At 39.8% G+C, this 20,565-nt stretch overlaps 1 protein-coding gene across 1 annotated transcript in view; it reads left to right on the forward strand.

The window, feature by feature from the left end:
* The window catches only part of COL19A1 (collagen type XIX alpha 1 chain), a gene marked incomplete at both ends in the record, with an annotated part of 335,692 nt that overhangs the window by 278,187 nt on the left and 36,940 nt on the right, over positions 1 to 20,565 (forward strand). Inside the window, 13 exons of the mRNA XM_082634300.1 lie at positions 554 to 589; positions 703 to 756; positions 857 to 910; positions 1,963 to 2,004; positions 5,841 to 5,945; positions 6,027 to 6,080; positions 6,328 to 6,381; positions 11,144 to 11,197; positions 12,592 to 12,645; positions 14,833 to 14,877; positions 17,849 to 17,899; positions 17,985 to 18,029; positions 18,494 to 18,520. Of these exons, the coding sequence (XP_082490426.1) occupies positions 554 to 589; positions 703 to 756; positions 857 to 910; positions 1,963 to 2,004; positions 5,841 to 5,945; positions 6,027 to 6,080; positions 6,328 to 6,381; positions 11,144 to 11,197; positions 12,592 to 12,645; positions 14,833 to 14,877; positions 17,849 to 17,899; positions 17,985 to 18,029; positions 18,494 to 18,520 (675 nt within the window). The remainder of the gene's footprint in view (positions 1 to 553; positions 590 to 702; positions 757 to 856; positions 911 to 1,962; positions 2,005 to 5,840; positions 5,946 to 6,026; positions 6,081 to 6,327; positions 6,382 to 11,143; positions 11,198 to 12,591; positions 12,646 to 14,832; positions 14,878 to 17,848; positions 17,900 to 17,984; positions 18,030 to 18,493; positions 18,521 to 20,565) is intronic.

Consider the following 20,565-nt stretch of genomic DNA (forward strand, 5'->3'; position numbering starts at 1 on the left):
GTTCCTCATCCAGGGGTCCATGGTCATGAGATGGGGATGGATCTGTCATCATTAGGTTCACTGATAATCTCCCAGCCTCATTTTAGTTACCCCAAATTCCAGTTTTCTAACATAGAAAAGAATAACTGAAGTTTTATTTCCAGTTCCCGTCACTGAACACTGGTTCTGGCAATTTCTTCAGAGAAATGACTCCCAGTAAAAAGCAGGAAGGAAAGGAAGCCCCAAGCCGGTTACCCTGTGGCCGGCCAGTGTCTAGCAGACAGAACTTGGGCGTGTTGTTTGTGTGCCCATGAGTGGGCAGGGACCGATGGCGGGCTCGGGGGCGGCCCAGGTGTCTGAACCAGTTACAGTGGTGCTTCCAGCACTGCATCTGGTCAGGTGTTCACCTGCCACCCGGAACTCTTGGCCAGCTTTGCAGAGAGTTTTCAGAGTGTGCAGGGTGGCAAGCCCTGCTGTCCACTATGTAAATTACAGTATTTGGCCCTTTATCCCACTTGGGTAATCTATGGACATTCCCAGCAGAATTCTCATCACTGAATCTCCTTCTATTCAGGGCTCCCAAGGCCCAGCTGGAGAGCCAGGGATTCAGGTAAGCTACTTAACCAAGTGATCTGGCACAGCAAATCCATCTTGCTGACTGGGGTGGGAGGGGCAATTACTAAAAGACTATCTTTATAAGTAACTATATTCCCCCTTTTCCAGGGTCCTCGAGGTCTCCCTGGGTTGCCAGGAGCTCCAGGGACCCCAGGGAACGATGTAAGGACAGTTTTTACCTACCTTCCCTCTCCCCCACACCTGTTTTAATCTGAACCTGTGCCGAGGTGCAAAGATTTGAACATGCTGCTTCTGTTTTCAGGGAGCTCCTGGGAGGGATGGAAAGCCAGGTCTGCCAGGCCCCCCAGGTGACCCGGTATGTTGACAGACTGTGCCTGATTTATGTATCTTTAATGCACCCAGAAGCCAAACAGCCTACCAAGCAAGTTTTGCTGTCCAAACTAATTAGAATGCTCAGTGACTGCTGAGTGATTTTGTTTATCCCCATTTTTTTGTAGAGGGGAGAAAAATTCAAGCTACTTCAGCATTTGTGTGTGTGTGACGAATACTTATTTCCTGAGGGTATAATTCAGCTGTACAGTTTTTGCCCCAAGCTGAACCTTGGTGTATAATGTCTCAATCCCATGGAAAATTGAGTTAAAATACATAGCCACAGATTCTATTCTTTCTAATGCTAGTGACTAAATGAATTTCATTTTTCTAAATGAAAGTTTGCAGGTAAGTTTCCCACAATATGGTACATATCTATTGATTCGGTGGGTTTAAGAATGCTGGAATGGTTAAATTACAAAACTGGCTTGAGTAGGCTTTTCAGAACAGGTTTAGGCACTAAATGGGTGTTCCAAAGTTTTATTTTAGGTTAAACCTTGCTTTGAGTGACAGTGAAATCCCTTTAAATAGCCTCCAAATTGGCAGTTACAATTTACGAAGCCATATGGTATATGACATTGTATTAAGAGTTTTGTATAATAAAACCCAAATCTGGCCTCTCGTTTCTGTCTCACAAATCCTCCTCCACCGTTTGAGCCTCATGTGCCATTATAAGTTACATGCAGAGGCGTATCGTGGCCTTTAACTCCCTCGCTGAGTGAATCATGTGTGTATGTGCATTGACTGGGAACCTTTAAATCATTCCTGGGGTTTACGGTGTCTCTCTGAAAGGATGCTTTAAGACACGAGGCCAAAGCACTGCCCAAGTCCTGTGTCTGTTTCTGGATGGGAAACATGTTGGCCAACCATCCTGATGGTGAGACTCTTCTAAGCCCTACCATTTGTCACCATGGTGACAAATCTCAGCTGGACTGGTGTTTTGAGGGAAAATATCTGCATTCATTATGTTTGTATTGTATCGTGGGCCTGTGTATGTATAATTACATGTATTTGGGGTTTTTTTCTCCTTATCCACAGATTGCACTTCCTCTCTTGGGAGACATTGGGGCCTTGTTCAAGGTACTCTGTGACTATGTAAGAAATTATGTGTTAATTTCTGGGAAAAATCAGAAAGGAAATCTTTACGAGAATTTGAGTTGATTGCTTAGCCTGAATTAAAATTCAGTTTCTTAATGGCAGAACACCTTTCAGATAGAAAAAGGAACACGTATCTGTATGTGTCTAGTGGCACTGATACTAATTCCCCACTCTCTTCTTTACCAGCCTCTCATTTTGGGTGTGGAGGAGCAGGGGGGCAGGGGAGGAGGTGGTAGTTCTGAGATGAGCTTCAGGAGAGGAACGGTGTCATTAGCACCCTTGAGTGGATGTTCTCTCTCTGCAGCAATAGCCTTCTCTTAACGGTGTTTACCCACCCAGGCTCATCACTGTGAAACCCAGTCCTTCTCATGGTCTCCGCCCTGGCCAGTCCAGGATGGAAAGCAATGCTGCTCAATAAACAGCTAGCTTGCAAGGCTGAGTTTTTATGTCATGGGATTTTACAAAGTGAGTTACAAAATTCCATAGCTGACAATTGCCCTAACACCTGTGACTCTGTTAAATAAAAATGATCTCTACCTATCATCCACCTCACAGGGAATTAATCTTGTTACCATTTTTTTTCTCTGATACTTTCCTCTATTTTATTTGTAAAACAGATGAGGGGAGGTTGATCATGGGACACCTGGAGGTTGTGTATTTGCATGTTTCTTTGTGGAATGCTAAGACTGAACCCAAATGAAAGTCTGTCCCTTTATATTCAACTCAAACCTCATGTGTCGTATCTGTCAATGTATGAGTGGACAGTATATTTATACACACACACACATGAGCTATGTGTGTGTATATGGGATCTATTTTATATTCCCAGCATTTAGCCCAATGGTTCCTGCAACGACTTACTCAGTAGTAGGCAGGCAGGAATATTTGTTGAATTGAATTCACAAGACTAGACTTCTAGTAAATATATTTGTCAGGTGATAAAGGTTTTGAGAATAGTATATGAATACAAATGTAAATGTAGATATAAATATAAATATATGGGGGGGGGGTTAAGACTTTCAAAAGCCAACATTTTCTCATAAGTCAGAAAATAGTATTTATGGGGCTTCAGGAGGATCTTGTGTTCGTTGAGTTATGATTACATGCCAGGCAACACACTGCCTTACTTATATCATCTCACTTAATCTGCACAAGAATCCTATGAGTTCAGGCTGTGGAGTTTCCCATTCTGTATACAAGAGAACTAAATTCTGAGGAGTTCATTTAAGTACCTTGCTCAGAATCACACAGCCAGTAAGTGCGACATTAACACAGGAGTGCAGGTCCTCAGACAGTCAGTCTCATGTTCTTTACAAGGGCAGTGATGTTGGAAATGGCAGGATTGTAAGAGTTACATCATTCCGGAACAGTTAGGGTTCTTTAAGGATCAAAAAAATTCTTGACTATCCTGAAAGGATGTGGGGCAGCTCCCACTAGAGACAAAAAGACTGCAAACAGGCTCTGACAGGGAGAAGAACCAGGGCTCCGATGGCCTCAGACATGGAAGTAGTCAACAGTTTCACCAGGGCAGCATCCCCTTAAGAAATGCCCTTGCCCAGCATCACCTCATGGAGGTTCTGAGTCTCATGGGAGCCAGTTGGCAAGAGGTGGGCAGGACACTTGACTGACAGTCCCAGCAAGCTGTATTCAGTAGAAGAGAAGCATGTAGTTCCCCAAAGCATATGGGAATTTTAATCCTAATCCTGTCACCCAATACATTAACTGTCCCACTCTGTCTTAAAGCCTTTAGCGGACTTGATCGTCCTGCTTTCTGTTTTCAAAAACTGTGTTTGGATCAAGTGTTGAAAAGAACTGACGTATTTCCCAGCCCAAATGATGTATACCTTCAAAGACCTTCCTCCAGGTTAATCTGTGTATCAGTCCTTCTTTGAACGAGCTTGTGCATTAGCTAATAACTGATACGTCTTTATCCTCTCTGTGAGAAAAATCTTAAAAGGTATTTTTCAAGAACCTTAATGAAATCCACTTTTCCTTCATTTACCATTCTAGTAACCCTACCCTAAAGAAGATGAGGTCAGCTTGAAATGACTCTAGAAAATCCAGTTGACTTGTAATTATTTCCATTTTTTATGTTTTATTAAAACAATCATGAAACTACCACAACATTGTAAATCAACTATACTTCAATAAAAATCAATTGAATAATCCATCCTAAAATGTTACTTATATACAAAGTAGAAATAGACCCATAGACATGGAAAACAAACTTATGGTTACAAAAGGGGAAACGGGGGAAGGGATAAGTTAGGAGTTTGGGATTAACATATGAACACTACTGTATGCAATAGATAACCAACAAAGACCTACTGTAGCACAGGGAACTATGCTCAATATTTTGCAATAACCTATAAGGGAAAAGAATCTGAAAAAAAAGATATGTATGTATGTATAACTGAATCACTTTGCCATTTACCTGAAATTAACACAACATTGTGAGTCAACTATACTTCAATAAAAAAAAATCAGTTGAATAATCCATTCTAAAATGTTACTATATATTGATATGCCATGTTATAATGTCTACAGATACAGTAGACATTCTTTATACTTTTTGAAATATGGAAAGCTTTTTGGTTCTCTGAAGTCCTCAAGCGTCTCTACCTTCACAGTTTTTCAGATTTAGTAGGGGTGGTTCTACAATTATGTATGCGTTTCTTAACTCCTGTACCAGTACATTAGCTCAGTGGAATGATCCTAGTGGTAAAATTAGTTTGGGAAACTTTGCACATTCCAATCCTTCTCATGTATTCCAGCTCTAAGGACAACCATAAAGAGAACTGTTCTGACCCAGCATTTTTTAGGCAAATTGCCTCAGAACCTTTTCAATATCATACAAAATTCATCTTCCATGGAGCATATGTTTGGAAATCAAACTTGTGCTGATATACACTGGGTCAAAAATATTGAGCTTCATGAGCTTTCTTGCCAGCTTCAATGGCAAGCTTCCGTTCCCTCTTCATGTTTAAGGATTCTGCCCTTTGGTTAAAAGAATGGAAGAATTGAAGCTTAGATTGTCCTACCTTTGGTCAATTGTTAAATTTAAGCTGTCTCCCCCACTCAGTAGTCCCTATTTTATGCCTTTCCTGATCATATTTTTATAACAGTTTATTTTAAAATAAGCCTCTGTAGGCTTTATGTGATAAGAAGTTTATCTTGTGGGCTCAGATACCTAAATTGAAGCCTTTGCAGATCAGCTAAAGATTACAGAGAAGGCGATGGAAAGGTGACTCCACTTTATTTCCTATCTGCACTTGGATTTAACTTAGAAGTCAAGTCCCAGTAATTCAAATAATTGTTTCCCACATGAGTGTTTCCCCTAACAAATAAAAGGTTTGTAAGCTGTGTTGAGGGTTCTCCAACTGATTGGGCTCTCAAAAGGGGAAATCCTTTCTTCACAGCTTTCATTCGTTATTTCTTTCTTTCTTTCTTTCTTTCTTTCTTTCTTTCTTTCTTTTCTTTCTTTCTTTCTTCCTTCCTTTCTTTCTTTCTTTCTTTCTTTCTTTCTTATGATTTATGCTATTGGCTTTATGAGCTCTGTAATCTTGCTGGTTATTCCAAACTTTATTCCCACCTCCCTTTTTAAACATGCGGCTAAGCAATTGAAACTCTGTGTTCTTGACTTATGAGTTTATCTTTTTAAATAATTTTTGCCTCCCCAAAAGTAGTCTTTCAAATTGAATAAATTAAGTTTCTGAAAGTAGAGTGACATAGCAATGGCTATCACTCAACTCTCACAAAAGTTCAAATCCACTCAATGAATAATGAATCTCCAGTGACCTTATCTCTATCTTCATTAGAACTTCTGTGGCAACTGCCAAGCCAGTGTCCCCGGGCTGAAAAGCAACAAAGGAGAAGAAGCAGGCACTGGTGAGCCTGGACAGTTTGATTCTGTAGCCCAGGAGGTAAGAAGAGGGCTAAGTGTTGGTGGACCCTTGAGGTGACACATGGTGCCTTCTCTCAGCTGTGACTGCTCTGTCCTCTAGGGCGATGTAGGGCCACGAGGTCCTCCAGGAGTCCCAGGCAGAGAGGGACCAAAGGTAAGGAAGTCTCTCCTCTGTGCAACCTTTAATTCCAGGTAAAAAAAAGAAATACATTTTAAAATACAGTCCTTTTTCTAAAAATATTTTGGAAAAGTGGTGTAAAAGCCATTTACAGATGTCATTTACTTTTTTCCCTGATTCTGTCCAAATGACATGCCCCAAGTGTCCTGAGAAGAGATATGTTCATTTTCCCAAAAGATGACAAAATGACTGAGTATACTAACTAAATGTATTGTGTCTCTAGGGGAGCAAAGGAGAGCGAGGCTACCCCGGGATACGTGGGGAGAAAGGCAATGAGGTAAAAGGCTCTTCTCTGATCATGCAGCCCTACTGTTGATTCTTTCCATGTGACACAACAAAAGGACATCAATTTTCCTATACCTCATGTTTGATGCTAAACAAATAGAAACAAAGAAAGGTTTTTTCCAAATGTTAACACATTTTAAATAATACGTTGATGCTTATTCTCAGTGATCCAGTTTTTGAGACAAGGGAATTCAAACACAAAGTTAACATATCAGTTACTACGTTTCTGTTTTCTCATAGCAGGTAACACTTCCAGCTCTCTCAAGATAAAAGCAAGAAGAAAGAGGAAAAGGAGATTTACTGAAAAGAATCCCAAAGTAGCTCATAGAATTGAAGGGATAGTTAGCAACCAGCCTAGGGATAGGGCAGCTCCAGAACTCAGCAGAACTTCCCTGGGCCGCTGCTGTAACGTGACTCAGTTTCAATGACCTTGGTTTGTTTGTATCTCTGCTCAACTTTCAAGCTCTTGGGAGGAAGAAAAAAAAAAACTATCAAATGGGTCTGCTTGGACTGGTTTAAATCAGCTGCCCACCCTCCCACTAAGGTTCAAAGTCAAATGTGCTCTTGAGATGGTGGCATAATTTTCTGACTCTCAGCCACACTGATGCTCAGGATAGCATTCTTTCCTGCATAATTCACATTAACTCTTAGAAAAACCAATTAGGATGATGAATTATTGTTAAACAGTTTTGATACTAATAATTCTTAATGAAAGTAAGTAAGCCATCTGGCATATAGTAACCTTAATGTTAGTGCAGAAAATCAAAATGATATAAAGTAGATCTTTTTTTTGAGTTGGAGTTATATATTTCACATTATAAATTATCATCATTGTTATTGTTTTTAATTTAACATGGATTCTATTCAAGAAAACTGTGAGGATTGGCTTGTTTTTTTTCCAAGTTAAAAATTGAAGAGCAAACAAATACAACATTTATTTTCATCTGTAAATAGAACAGTAAAGGCATTTTATTTTCTAAATAAGGCAGAGTTATTGAGCTTTTGCATCTTCATGCTCCACAGAAAGTTTCACTAAAGTACAAGCACAGTGTCTGATTTTAATAGTCTAACAGCTTTTAACTGCCTAGACTCAAGAAGTAGGCTTTAAAGGCAATTGAGAATGTAATAACAAAAGGATCAGGAAATAATTGGAATTCAGGTTTTTTCATAAGTGACTCTAAATTAAATTTATTAGAAGTTAACTTTTATTGATTCTTCAGAATCCTTAGAACTGCTGGTGAACTGAAATCCCTCCCTAATTCCTTCACTATTTTAGTCTGCTTTTCCTTAAGTACAGCTTGTTGACTCTTTAACACAGCATACCCAGACTTTGCACAAGGCACTTAGATAGACAATTCCAGCTAGTTCAGGAGGAGATTCTTCACTGTTTCTTCACATCACATGAATAGTATGAATAAACCTGAAGAAACATATTAGCTCAGTTGGGCCTTTGGGGGGTAATGGGGCAATGCAGCTTGTCCCTCTCAGGCAGGTGGGAAATATTGAATATTATCTTATCTTCTACTTGGACTCAGATACTCCCTGAAATTTTAATTTGTTGATTTATTTAAGTGAATGAAACTTTGCCCAAGAACATATGTATTTCCAGCTGGCCAATAAACTATACTATTTTAATATGCATATAATATCTAATCATACAAAATCTAAGATGTCTTTTCTACCCTTAGTGGAAAAGATGCAGAAGGACACCCTGTCTCTTTGAGGAATTCCCAATTATTATTTAATAATTATCCAATGGTCGATTTAACCCATTTGGGAACTTAAAGAGAGGAATTGCCTTTCGGTTTATTGCTCTTACAAAAGTGACATTACCCTCAACGGTTTTTACAGATGTTGTTTCACAATGCAAGGTAGCAAATTAGCGATGCTGATAGAACACAGACTTACCTCTCATAGTCAGAGGGAACTCTTGCTTGGAATCCAGGTCTTTCTACAATATTTTAGAATAATAATTGATAGATAGGACATGAAAAATATTGTCAGCCATAAGTTGTAGCAATGGAAAAATAAATATTCTTGGTAGCAACTGAGGTAGGGCTTGCAAAATCAAAATATCAGAATAGGGAAAGAACTTAGCTCTAATGATCCTTGACTATGCAGTAAATTTTAATTTGTATTTTAGTTTGGTACAATATGCTAAATTGACTGTCCTACTCTTTAATAGGTATTTGTCTTCTTTAATGACCTTTCTTGTCTTGTAAAATTACCCGCTTGCCCTTTATACATCCATAGTAACTTTTACCCTTACTACAGAATTTCAGCTTGTTCAGAGAAAGATGGCTGAGAATGATTTTTTTTTATTTATGGACTGAGGTTTACTTTAAAGTTTAATGTGGTCATCAAAGGTTAATGAGTTCCAAGCTTATAAACTGGACTACCTAAAAACTCACTCAGCATCTCTAGACTGATTCAGTGTTGAGACTAAAAGTAGCAAAAAAAAAAAAAAAGAATACATATGAACACACATATCTTATACACGTACATACAGAGAGAATTTTATGGAAATGTGGGTGTTTTGAGATAAAGCAATTTGTGGCATAGCGTTTATAATCTCCAGACATTTAGAGACCTATTCCCAAAGGAAATTTGTTTCCTTTCCACTTATAACCCCATATACAAGTTAATGGTGGGGGAATGAAAAGAGTCAATACAACATGCCAATGTGTACCGCCCACAAATGCACATGGGCACATGCGTGCACATGCGTGCGCGCACACACACACGCACACACACACACTGAGCATTGCCAGTGAGGATGATACCATCCTGAAGAAAGTATATGTCCACATTAACACAAGTATACATAAGATTTTACCCAAGACTCTTGTTACATGAGGAATTTCAGCACGTTCAAGGAGAGCCTTTCCAGAATTTCTTCACCTCCCATCACACGGAAAAACCTGGAGGAATATATGATCCCATTAGGCATTAGATGGACAGACCTGGCAGAGCTTGGTCCTTAATCCCATTGATGCAAAGAACCTTGATCCTGTAGAGCTTTGTTCCTCTAGAGCTCCCATAGATAACTATGTAGCAATTTTACCATGGTCACTTCACCTGGTATTTATAATATGTATAAAATGCATATTTCATCACAGTAAAGGGTAAAGGAATTTATTATAACAATGAATGGATCCTTTTAGGATTACCCAGTAAAGAAAATTCAATCCTGAAAAAGTGGAACCGTTCAAAATAGAAATTGACATGTCATATGGTTATCTGAAATAATGAATGGGTATTTAAAAGTATATTTTTCCCATTGTAGAAGTCATCTGAGTTCCTATAGAAAATTCAAGAAATACACAAAAGCACTAAAAAGACAAAACTTATTCCTATTTGTACTTCTCTGACTGTTGGTAAAAGTCATATTATTGTCCACAACCCCTCATCCACAATTCCAAAGTTCAAATGCCTCTGAAAACCCGGGAAATTTTTCCCAAGTATACAGCGAATTTATTTGGCAGCAAAATCTGACCTGAAGCCATATGGAGCTAGTCTGTTTATCCCACTTGGTGAGACTATCATATGTTTTGCTATAGAAATATTTGTGTGTTTATTAGCAGGTGCTGCCTCAGGTGCCATGGGAGTGTTATGTAATATCCAGTATGAGCACTGTGTTTCCTTTGAAACAACTCTGAAAATTCAGAACCCTGAAACACACCTGACACTAAAGTTTCCAGATAAGGCATTATGAGCCTCTATCAGTCTCATATTTTATGAAGTGCATTTCTAATTTTTTAATAATTTGGACCTTACTCTATGTAACGTTTTATAACGTTTCCTTTTCTTTGTTATTCAATAGCTTTTGAAACATGATTTTAACAGTTGCAAAGCATTTCATATTACGGATTTTATGTAACTTATTTAACTAATATTCTTTTGCTGACTTACTTGGTAAAGGAACAAATTAATTACACGAGTTATCAGTTAATCTTACCAATTCTTCCTTGAATATATAAATGTATCCAGTATAATTAGCATGATGCTACAAATCTTAGGCGGGGCCTAAGAAGCTATCTCTTCACTTTTACCCTTAAGCCATTAAAGGGTTCTAAATTTAAATTCGCCGATGAGCTGTATTTCTTATAATGAACTGGCCGGCTAAACTAAATACTGTATCATAAAACAGAGTCTGTTGTTCCATCAGCTGAAAAAAGCATAGTGTAACCATGTATTTCTTTGATGGCATTCTGCTCATCTGAAATTTGTATTTTCATGCTTCAGCAGTGCCCGTTTCTCAAAGATGCTATTGTCAATGGAGGGGCTCTGGGAGATCAGAAATGTTCTATGAATCACCAACACATTAAATTATGTTTGTAACAAATTCCATGTCGTGGCATTTTAGCTCACCATCCTTACTCTTAGAAAACAGGTGCTTGCAGATGACAAATGTGTTTCTTGATTAGCCAACAAAGATGGGTAGTTTTCAATCGTCAAAATATTTGATGAACTAGGGCTTCCCCGGTGGCACAGTGGTTGAGAGTCCGCCTGCCGATGCAGGGGACTTGGGTTCATGCCCTGGTCCGGGAAGATCCCACATGCCGCGGAGTGGCTGGGCCCGTGAGCCATGGCCGCTGAGCCTGCACGTCCAGAGCCTGTGCTCTGCAATGGGAGAGGCCACAACAGTGAGAGGCCTGCGTACCGCAAAAAATATATATATATATATTTGATGAACTAAAATGCTTTGTTTCCAATGATATAACAGATTTTATGGTAGGAACTATCTCTTTTAGGGTCTTCAAGGTGTTCCAGGCCTTCCAGGTGCTCCTGGCCCAACTGGACCCCCTGTAAGTATTTGCTAAAATGGTTTCACTCACAGTCCATATCTGCTGGTATGATGCAAAGTGAACTAACATTCTTTATTGCTTTTTGTTCTCTGTTCCTCTGTGTGGATTATGCAGCTATTGCTGGGGAAAGTAGCATCCAACATCTCAGATTTTTGTTAGTATTCCTTAAGGCTGCTCGGGGTTGTGGAGACTTGTCATGATAATTCTACCAGACCAGAAAGCAGACTGTGATGACGCAAGTCTATTTGAATAGACGTTGGATGTAGAGGAGCGTTATCTTTTTTAGCTATAATTTTTCTGGCATCAACCTTAGGGACAGATATTCAGATGGTTACACCCTTACATTTTTAAGCGCCATAAACTAAGAATTTATTCTCTAGACAGAAAAAAAATGGGTCAAGGATTATCAGATTCAATTTACTTTTATTCCTGCTTCTGACTTAAAATACGCTCTACTTTAGTTGGCACTTTTTTCCGCTGTCTCTCTCAAACACAGCATCAGGGCCTTTTTGTCTTCAGTTACCCTGTTTGCTTAAAACAATCTTTTTTCCTTTCCCACCTGCTAAACCCAGTCTATCATTAAAGCAGAGCTCAAATCTAGGGTTGCCAGTTAAAATACGGGACACGAGGCACAATTTGAATTTCATGTAAATAAATACTTTCATAGGATGTTTGTCCCAAATATTGTATTTTTATTTGCTAACTCTAGCAACCCTACTCAAGCCTCAATTTTTCCAACTCTTTCCTTCTTAGAGTGCCTAGGCAAATGGTATGTAAGCATGTAATCATGTTCTTTCAAGTTTTGAATCATGGGTTTGCCATAATGAAAATTTTACCTTTTATGCTTTCACCACAGTTATATAGAACAAACCTGGCTCTAAATTGTACACTAAAATTAAAAGTTAAGAGAAAGAGTTGTGGAAGCAGCCATGGAAATGATAGCTAACTCTATTCTCAAAGAAGAATTTAAACTAAATTTTATTTTCCATTGGTAAAATGCAGATCGCATAACTCACCTTGTTAATTCTGCTCTGTGAAGTACTTAAAATGTTGATCACCACCAAAATTATAGCTCATTTAGGAAGGCATAATGCTATGTAAATTGCCATTTAAACAGCAAGGCTAAATTCTTAAATGTATTAAAAGATTCCAATTAAGGTCATTAAATGTGGTTGGCAAAGGTGAAAAAGCAACCACAAATACAAATTTTATCCTTCCAAGGGCTTATCAGCAGGATAGAGCTGCTGTATCAGCCTGAAGAAATATAAGCTTATAGGACTAATTTAATTAGGATCAAATGACCTTCAAAATGTATCAGTTTGAGCAACCAACTTCCAATACCCTTGGCCATTTAGTTGTTGTTTCTGTAACAAACTTAGTTTTGTGTTTTACAGGGCTTGTTGGGAAGAACGGGACATCCTGGCCCCTCGGGAACAAAGGGTGACAAGGTACAGAGGGAAAGCCTCACTTACTGTCCAAATTGGGGCTTGGGGTAGAGGCAAGGTGAGCCTACTTACAGAGAAATCCATAAAATCAAGCAAAGCCTCAAGGTACTATAGGAGTGATGTCAGGGCAGTGGACTTGGAAAGACATAGGTCCCAAAATTGGTCTGAAGACAAGAGATATGTTCCCAGGGAAGAGGATGAATAGCACATAGGTGCCACACAGCAAACGTCCAAGCTGGACTCAGCGTCCTGGGCATCCACCGTGGGGAAGGATGGGGTGAGGGTCTCCTCCTGATGAGGCGCAGGAAGGTAGTTTGTATCTGGAAGTCCAGCCGCAGGGGCCAAGGCTCCCGACAGGAGGCTAGCTCTCAGAACCAGGATTCCAGTAAATGATGTGCTTGCTGAGAAAATCTACAAGTTCTGTCCTCAGAGGGTCGTAGGGGAGATCTGCGAAAGAACCAGCACAACTTGCTTCCTGGGGAGTCCGGTTGACAGGACAGATGGGTTGCTGTGGTCAGCAGGAAGATCACACAGTTACCCAATTTAGGATCTAAAGTGTCACCCACAGTGTGATAGAGCCAGCACATGAGTCACACGGACTAACTCTTTGGATGAGAGAAATTTAAGAATCTGGAGCCCATATGAGCCACTCAAGTGGTTTCTACCCCAAAATGACCACAGTAGGGCATAATGGCATCAAGGAGCAAAGGAATCCCCCCAGACTGAAAGGCAACAATGTGCTTCTTCTGGACAGCCTCAGCACAATTTCTCTGATAGCATCCCAGGGAGCCTGCCCACCTCCACCAGCCTTTTTGATCTGTTCTCGATGGAAATTATTCAGTCAGAGATTTGCCTTCTGAAGTTAATGGGAATTCCACACTGAGATGAGCTTTGGGGCACAGAATGAACATATGACTATTAATTGTGCCGGGAAAAAAAAGTCCTTTCAATAGGCGCATATTTTCCTTGTTTGTTGTCCTCTCACAGTTCATGAGAACCGTGACATGATTCTCTGAAAGATACTGCCAGCAGAGCCCCATGTGTCTTAGAGAGAGAGCTGCCATCAGAGCAGTTTGGGAAAAGATACAGTATACTCATGGTCACTCCTTCTCAGGCAGATGCATCGCAGGAAAAACTTTACAGTTGGTTTTTCTTGATAAAGATACAATCAAAAGGTTTCTAGGATTCTTTGGTTACTGAAAAAATGGGGAGATTGGAATGATATCCTTCATCAAATTTATGAAAATAGGCTAAAATCCCTCAAAATTCTTGGGCATTTTAAAGTAGGAATTTTACTCTCTCTGGATTCTGTTTTAATTAACCATTTCTTGCCATTGCCCCTGATACTGAGGGACTCAAAAGATTTTATGAGGCTATTATTCTAAAAAAAAAAAAAAATCAGTTACAGGAAAAACTGGTTAAAGGCACCAAAAGGAGTATCATACCTCTGTTTATCATGGACCAATAAGCATCCTATGTTTTATCAAAATATAGATGAAATCCCATTTCTCAAGTTTCAACTTGAATGCATTTCTCACACATTTCATTTTCAGTCTGCTTTGCCTGGAAGCAGAATGTCTGAGGCTGTTTACATTGTAAAGAACATTTCCCTTATACAGCGTTGTACCACGGTCACTTCTGCTCAGTGGGACATGCCTGATATTCACTTAGGATGTGAAAGAAGGTTTTCCTCCTGCAGACACACACAGGTTGTGATTTTCCACTTTAGTCAAAGCATGTGGATGCCCTCTCTGGTTCCCAAAAGATGAAGGTGGTGGAGGTGAGGCTAGGAGCGAGGGTCTGACCCAAAGAGCCATGTCCCTGAGCTGCCCCAGCCTTCAGGAAGTGTACTCTGCACCCCCACGTGGGGAGAGTTCCCCCAGCTGCACTCGAAGTCCAGGACCTGGTCACCTGCTTGTCCGGCTCCATCTAAAAATAAGCTTCATCCCTGGTGCTCACACCGTGAGGATCCGAATGCCTGTGGGAAAAGGCATTTACCTTTCCCGTGATCTAGTAATGTTAATTCTCCAGGTGAAGGGAAAAGCCCCGCTGAATAAGACTTTGCAAGGGCGAACAAAATGACAAGTCATTGACTTCAGAATGTGGCTCTCTGAGCAAGCGCAGTCGGGTTCACAAACCTGGAGTAGAAATGTCTAAGCCGTTGATGTTGGTCTGTGTACCCCCTTGCAGGGCAGCGAGGGACCCCCTGGGCGACCCGGACCACCTGGACCACCTGTGAGTTGTTTCAGGTTTAAAACATAAATTCATGCATCTACTTCAGACTTGTATAAACAACAAGGTCCTATTGTATAGCACAGGGAATTATATTCCATATCCTGTAATAAACCATAATGGAAAAGAAAAAAAAAAGGATTTTACTTTTTTTGTTTGGTTTTTTGTTGTTTTTTTAAATAGACTTTTTGTTTTGGATGATTTTTTATGTTTGAAGGAAAATTTCACAGAAAATACAAAGAGTTCCCATATGGTCCTGCCACACACACGCAGTTTCCCTTATCATTAATATCTTACATTAGAGTGGAATTGCACTCTTTAAAAGTATAAACTTTATGGTATGTGAATTTTATCTCGACTTAAAAACCAAAAACATATGTATAAAGATCCTTCTAACTCTGATATAATGATTTTTCAGTGGTGTGTATAACAAAATTATTATTATGAAGTATATGTTGAGAAATATTATTTGTCACATTAACTATCCAGGTAATATAATTTCTTTCTTAGAGTAGAATTTTTTACAGTTGAGGAACTGATATTGATACATTATTATTAACTAAACTCTATAGTTGACCTTGGGGGTTACTTTTTCGGTCGTATGGCCCATTAGTTTTGATAAGTGCATAATCTCATGTATCCACCGTTACAGTACCATGCAGAACAGTTTCACTGCCCTGAAAACATCCTGTGCTACACTTGTTCATCACTCACCTCCCTGTCCCTCAAGCTGCTAGAAACTGTTGGTCTTTTTACTATCTCTATACTTCTGCCTTTTTCAGAATGTCCTATAGTTGAAATCAAAAAAAAAGCTTTTATGACTCAGAGGTCAGACTACATTTAGATATTCTCAAGGATAAAAGTCATCCGAGTTTTATGTATAAATGTGAATGACAGCCAGGGTGGCTTAGGGGAGCCCTGATTCCCGCATTAGCTCAGCCCTGAGGCACACTGCTCGGATCTGCAGACTGGGGGCCTCCCTGCTGTGGACTCAGTTCAGGGGGGTGTGCACCCCTACTCTCCACTTCCTGCCTGGGGGACCCTGGGAAAGTCATTTAACCTCAACGAGCCTCATTCACTGAAAAGACAGGGGCTGTAAAAAGACATCCCTTCTGGCAGTGTGAGTTGGTAGAAAAACTGTGTTGTGCTGTGTGTGTTCATTACCATCCATGATGCCCGAGATGCAAGGAACTTCTATTTATATGGCGCCTAGTGAATGAAATGTACAAGGGCCACCGTTGCTTTCGTGCTAGGGATTGAGACAGACGTGCACATTGTCGGGAGGCTGGGGAGTTCAAGTGCCTCTCTCCGGAGCAAGTCTGCCCTCAAGTGGGATCTCGCTCAAACAGCATCACAGCGTCCGTCTGGCCAAGCGTTCTTTCCCACCTGCCTCAGAGGGAGAGGTGAAGAAGCCAGACTCCCCCAGAAGGGGCAAAATTCATCCATGACTTTGTTTTTTTTGGAGAAAAACAATCAGAAGTTTAATAACATGTGTGCTTCCTATATGCAAGGGAGACATCCAGGAAAACTGAGTAACGCCCTGAAATGGCTCAAGTCCTCACCTTAAGTACCATCCTCATCTAAAAACAAGAGACAGGAAGGGTATGGCTGCTGTGCAGTTTCACGTCTCAGCTTTCTCCACTGAAAAGAGTTTCTTGAGATGCTGAAGACAACAAAGATACATCGCTAGTCTGCATGCAATCACACGTTTGCGCACATCAGTGAATACACTGGCACTCTGTTTGCCTAAACATGCTCTTCATTTTTGTTTGACTTACCTTCTCCCTTGACAAGGAAGCAAGGCAGGCAGCATTTGAGTCTCAAACCCTAAAATACCCTCCCTCCCCAGTGGACAGAACAGCAAAATACAACATGAGCTCCCAAAAGGGACCTCTATTTTACGACGGACTTAAGAAATCTCCCTTGCCCCCCACCCCGATTCTCTGAAACTATTTATTCTTCAAAACAAATTAAATGTTGTTTTTTCTGTGAAGCACTCCACTGCGGCCCTGGAAATCTCAGTCAAAAGTATCCTTCCCCCTCCAGGACTAAATACAGTAGACATTCAGCAGTTGTCCAATGAACAAGTGAAATACTGAAGGAATAAACAGAGCATTTTTCCTTCCTTCACAAGTGTTTGGAAGATGCATGCAAATCATGCGCCCTGAGCACCACTGACCACCATGCTCCCAAAACGGCAGTGATGGCTCTTCAGTTTTGCAGCTGAAGCATGGAAATCACAGCAAAGGAAAACGCAGGTTATGATTCTATGGGAATTTTTTAAAAGAAGGCTAGAAGATCCTAGCTAAAATTTTCATATACAAATTTTTCCTGAATGCCAAAATGTATGATTTTGAAAGCCTCTCAGATTCATTCTCTTTAAGTGTTAGTTACTCTGGGACTTTGCCTTCACAGGTCAATTTATTAGGAAGTTCCTGTTCCCTATTGTTCTAAAGAATATGTTTTTGTAGAAACATCCATGCAGGGTTGTGAGTAACATCATCTCCCCCATTTCCCTTAATTTTCTATTTAGTATGAAGAGAGTGTGGAAAAAAATTACCTTTCAGTAGCCAAATTGTTCCCTATTCACATCTTCATCAGCACTCCTGTGTTAGGGCCTGCAGGTCAGCAGGCTGTAAACAGTTAGCATAAATTACAATTCAGAAACTGAATTTTAATGAGCAAATATTTTCCTCTGAATGCATTAGTGTCTCATCTGTCAAGCCGGCACGTTCGTCACAGCCCCACCCAAAGTGTGTGCGCATGCTCCAGGTGGAGTTCACATGCCTTCTGGTTTTTACTTCTACATTTGCTTTAGAAGAACCAAAAATGGGAGCATTATAATTTTTACCGATAACATTAAACTCAGTTTCTAAAATAGAGTAGGAAAAATATCATTTGGTGAAACAACAAAAGGTAGAGATGCTCACTATTAGCTTCAAAGGATAACTCCATGTTTCATTTCTCTTCTAAGGGTGTACCATTCAATGAAGGAAATGGAATGAGCAGTTTATATAAAATCCAGGTATTTACTTTTCTAATTACGTAAAATCACTTTCCGGCTATGGGTTACAACAAATTCTTCTCACCTTTGTCTTTTTCTTTTGAAGGGAGGTGTGAATGCTCCCAGTTTTCCAGGGCCACCTGGCCCCCCTGTGAGTACAGTTGTTTTATCACCAAGAATATTTTAGCTGAGCAGCCTCACACACACACACACACACACACACACACACACACACACACACAAAGACCTCCTAAGTTCACTGAAAAGTATGTGTTACAAATATAAAGAAAATTTTCTGCAGGAGGAAATAAATGAATCCAATTATAATAACATTGGGAAAATGTACACAGTCAAAATAAAGGAAAACAGCCTTCTGCGTAGTGGTGCCACTTTTTGGAAATCTGAGAACTAAATCAATGTCCAAGCAATCACCGTCATGGGAGTTCCATCAAGTTATATTTCCTCATCTTATTATGCTTCAAATCCAAACCATAGCAAAACAAAACTTGCAGATATTTTTATGTGTATTAAAGCAAATTGGATAAAAATTCTTCATAGTTTGTAAGTTTGCTTCGGTCCTTATTTTCAAGATAACTTCTCATATTTTTCTTATAGGGCCCCAAAGGTGATCCTGGCCCAGTGGTATGTATATTCCCATGTTTTGTGTCATTTAGAAAATAAATCTTTATTCGAGTTTGAAAGAAGACCTTCAGGAGAGATGCCTGCCTTCTGAGATGTCCCTTGGTTACATGGAGGAAGCGGGCACCTCCTCGTTTCAGGATGCCTCGGTCCTGATGTGTCCCTGCCCTTGACGCTCTTCCATCAGTGTGATTTTGAAAATCACCCTGGGCTGGAGGAAGATGCATATAAAGCTCCTGAGAAATAGGACACTGTCTTCTGATAGGACTATTTTGATGATTGATTCCATGTTAAGTAGATCATGGGAGAAAACAATTTATTGGAAAGAGATTGCTTAATAGGTCTGTAATCTCCCCCACTGACACTACAACAAGACAGGGACTGTTCATTTGCTTTGACTGTCTTAGGCAGTAGTTCTGGAGGTGATGTGGTGCGCTGTCAGAACCCTGCTTATTAGGAGCGATGTTTCAGGAGGTCACCCCTCCGCCTGGGAAGAGATCCTGTGCTCCAGCCTTCCGAAGGATAATGATTGTTAAGCATCCTTCTCAGCCATGGAGTGGCACTGTAAAAGTTCTGCCAAATGCAATTCGATTCCCTTTATTCCTTGGCAGATTTTCCTGTCATGTCCTTTTCAGGCATGTGTCCTGTCCTTCATATTTCATTTCTATGTCCTTTAACCTTTGGGTATATACTTGAAACTCAGATGTATCTGAAACTGAAATAAACTTTCAAACCACTTTCCATTGCCGTGGGAAGAAATTGCAGGCCCTTTCATTGCAGTGGAGTTTGGTAAAACTAGATGAATAAATTTTAAACAAGCAAAAGAAGAGCCATAAAAAGCAATCTTTTTACATCTAAATAGATTTTCAAAGGAGATGCATGAAAGAGCTTATTTTTTGTTATTGGGCAATATATATTAAAAGCCAATTTGTTTTCCCCTATGAAATGCCCAGTTTGTAGCATTTTCCAAACCCCAAATATGTCATTTAGAAGTTTCCGTTGTTTCATTACTCATGCTGTGCTTCCTTCATCTGTAACGTTTTTTAATGCTTTCACCTCCCCCCCGCATATCCTTCATTCCAATTTGAATCTTCTTTCATCTTATTGATAAAAATTTCCTCCTGGTCTTTCCTTCTCATACTCACACACACAAGCATCCCCTCTGAATCATTCAGGGACACATAGGCTTCTCGCTGACTTTTCTGGAACACCCAAGTTTTTAAATTAGTAACTGTAGATTAAGGTGAGAAACCTTTTTAAAAAGTATTATAATAAAGGATAAATTATAATTCACTTGGATTTGAAAGTGCGTGGCAACAAAAATGTAGACAGCGTGGAGTAGAATTTGAAGAGATTAGGCTTCAAAATTTTTTAGCTGCAACAAAGAATAAAGAATAAAAACTAAGTGGACGATGTTCCTTGCTTTTAGAGATGTGAATTAAGTGGGTGAAGCACAAAAACAGAAATGTGGAATCATGAAATTAACTACGAGTAAACCTTCAGGTTTATCTTAGATAAAACTTTGGATTATTCCTTTGGACTCCATGTCATCACCACCGGGCAACTCATTTCCGACCAGTTGCCCCGAATAGAGAAAGACTACCTCATAGCATAGAGATAGATAAGCCAGGAATGGTGGAGTCACAAGTCACAGAGCAGAAAATGGAAGAGTCCCATTGGGGTAGGTGTGGGGAGATATACTCTTCCAGCAACCTTCAAATCCCAGGACACCAGATCTGTACCACTGTTTCTAATCTTCTCAGTGAACCTTTACAGATAAAAATTACCCTTAATTGAATTTATTATCTTCTGAGGCACTCCATTTCATTCCTTTGGTATTCAATTTATAATTGGCTTTCAATTAAATATTTATTATTAGCTACTTTCAAACAAACATTGCTTGATTGGCTGAGCACTGTCCAACCAATTCCTCTGTCCTAAGGATAATTGAGAATATAAACAAAGAAAATCAAAGAGCTTATTTCCTTTGTCAATAACCCAGAGCATCTATTACACAGCTTCATGCAGAATAGAATCTGAACATCTTT

The sequence above is a fragment of the Mesoplodon mirus genome (genome assembly GCF_964341445.2).
Source record: "Mesoplodon mirus genome assembly, chromosome: 10".
Lineage (NCBI taxonomy): Eukaryota > Metazoa > Chordata > Mammalia > Artiodactyla > Ziphiidae > Mesoplodon > Mesoplodon mirus.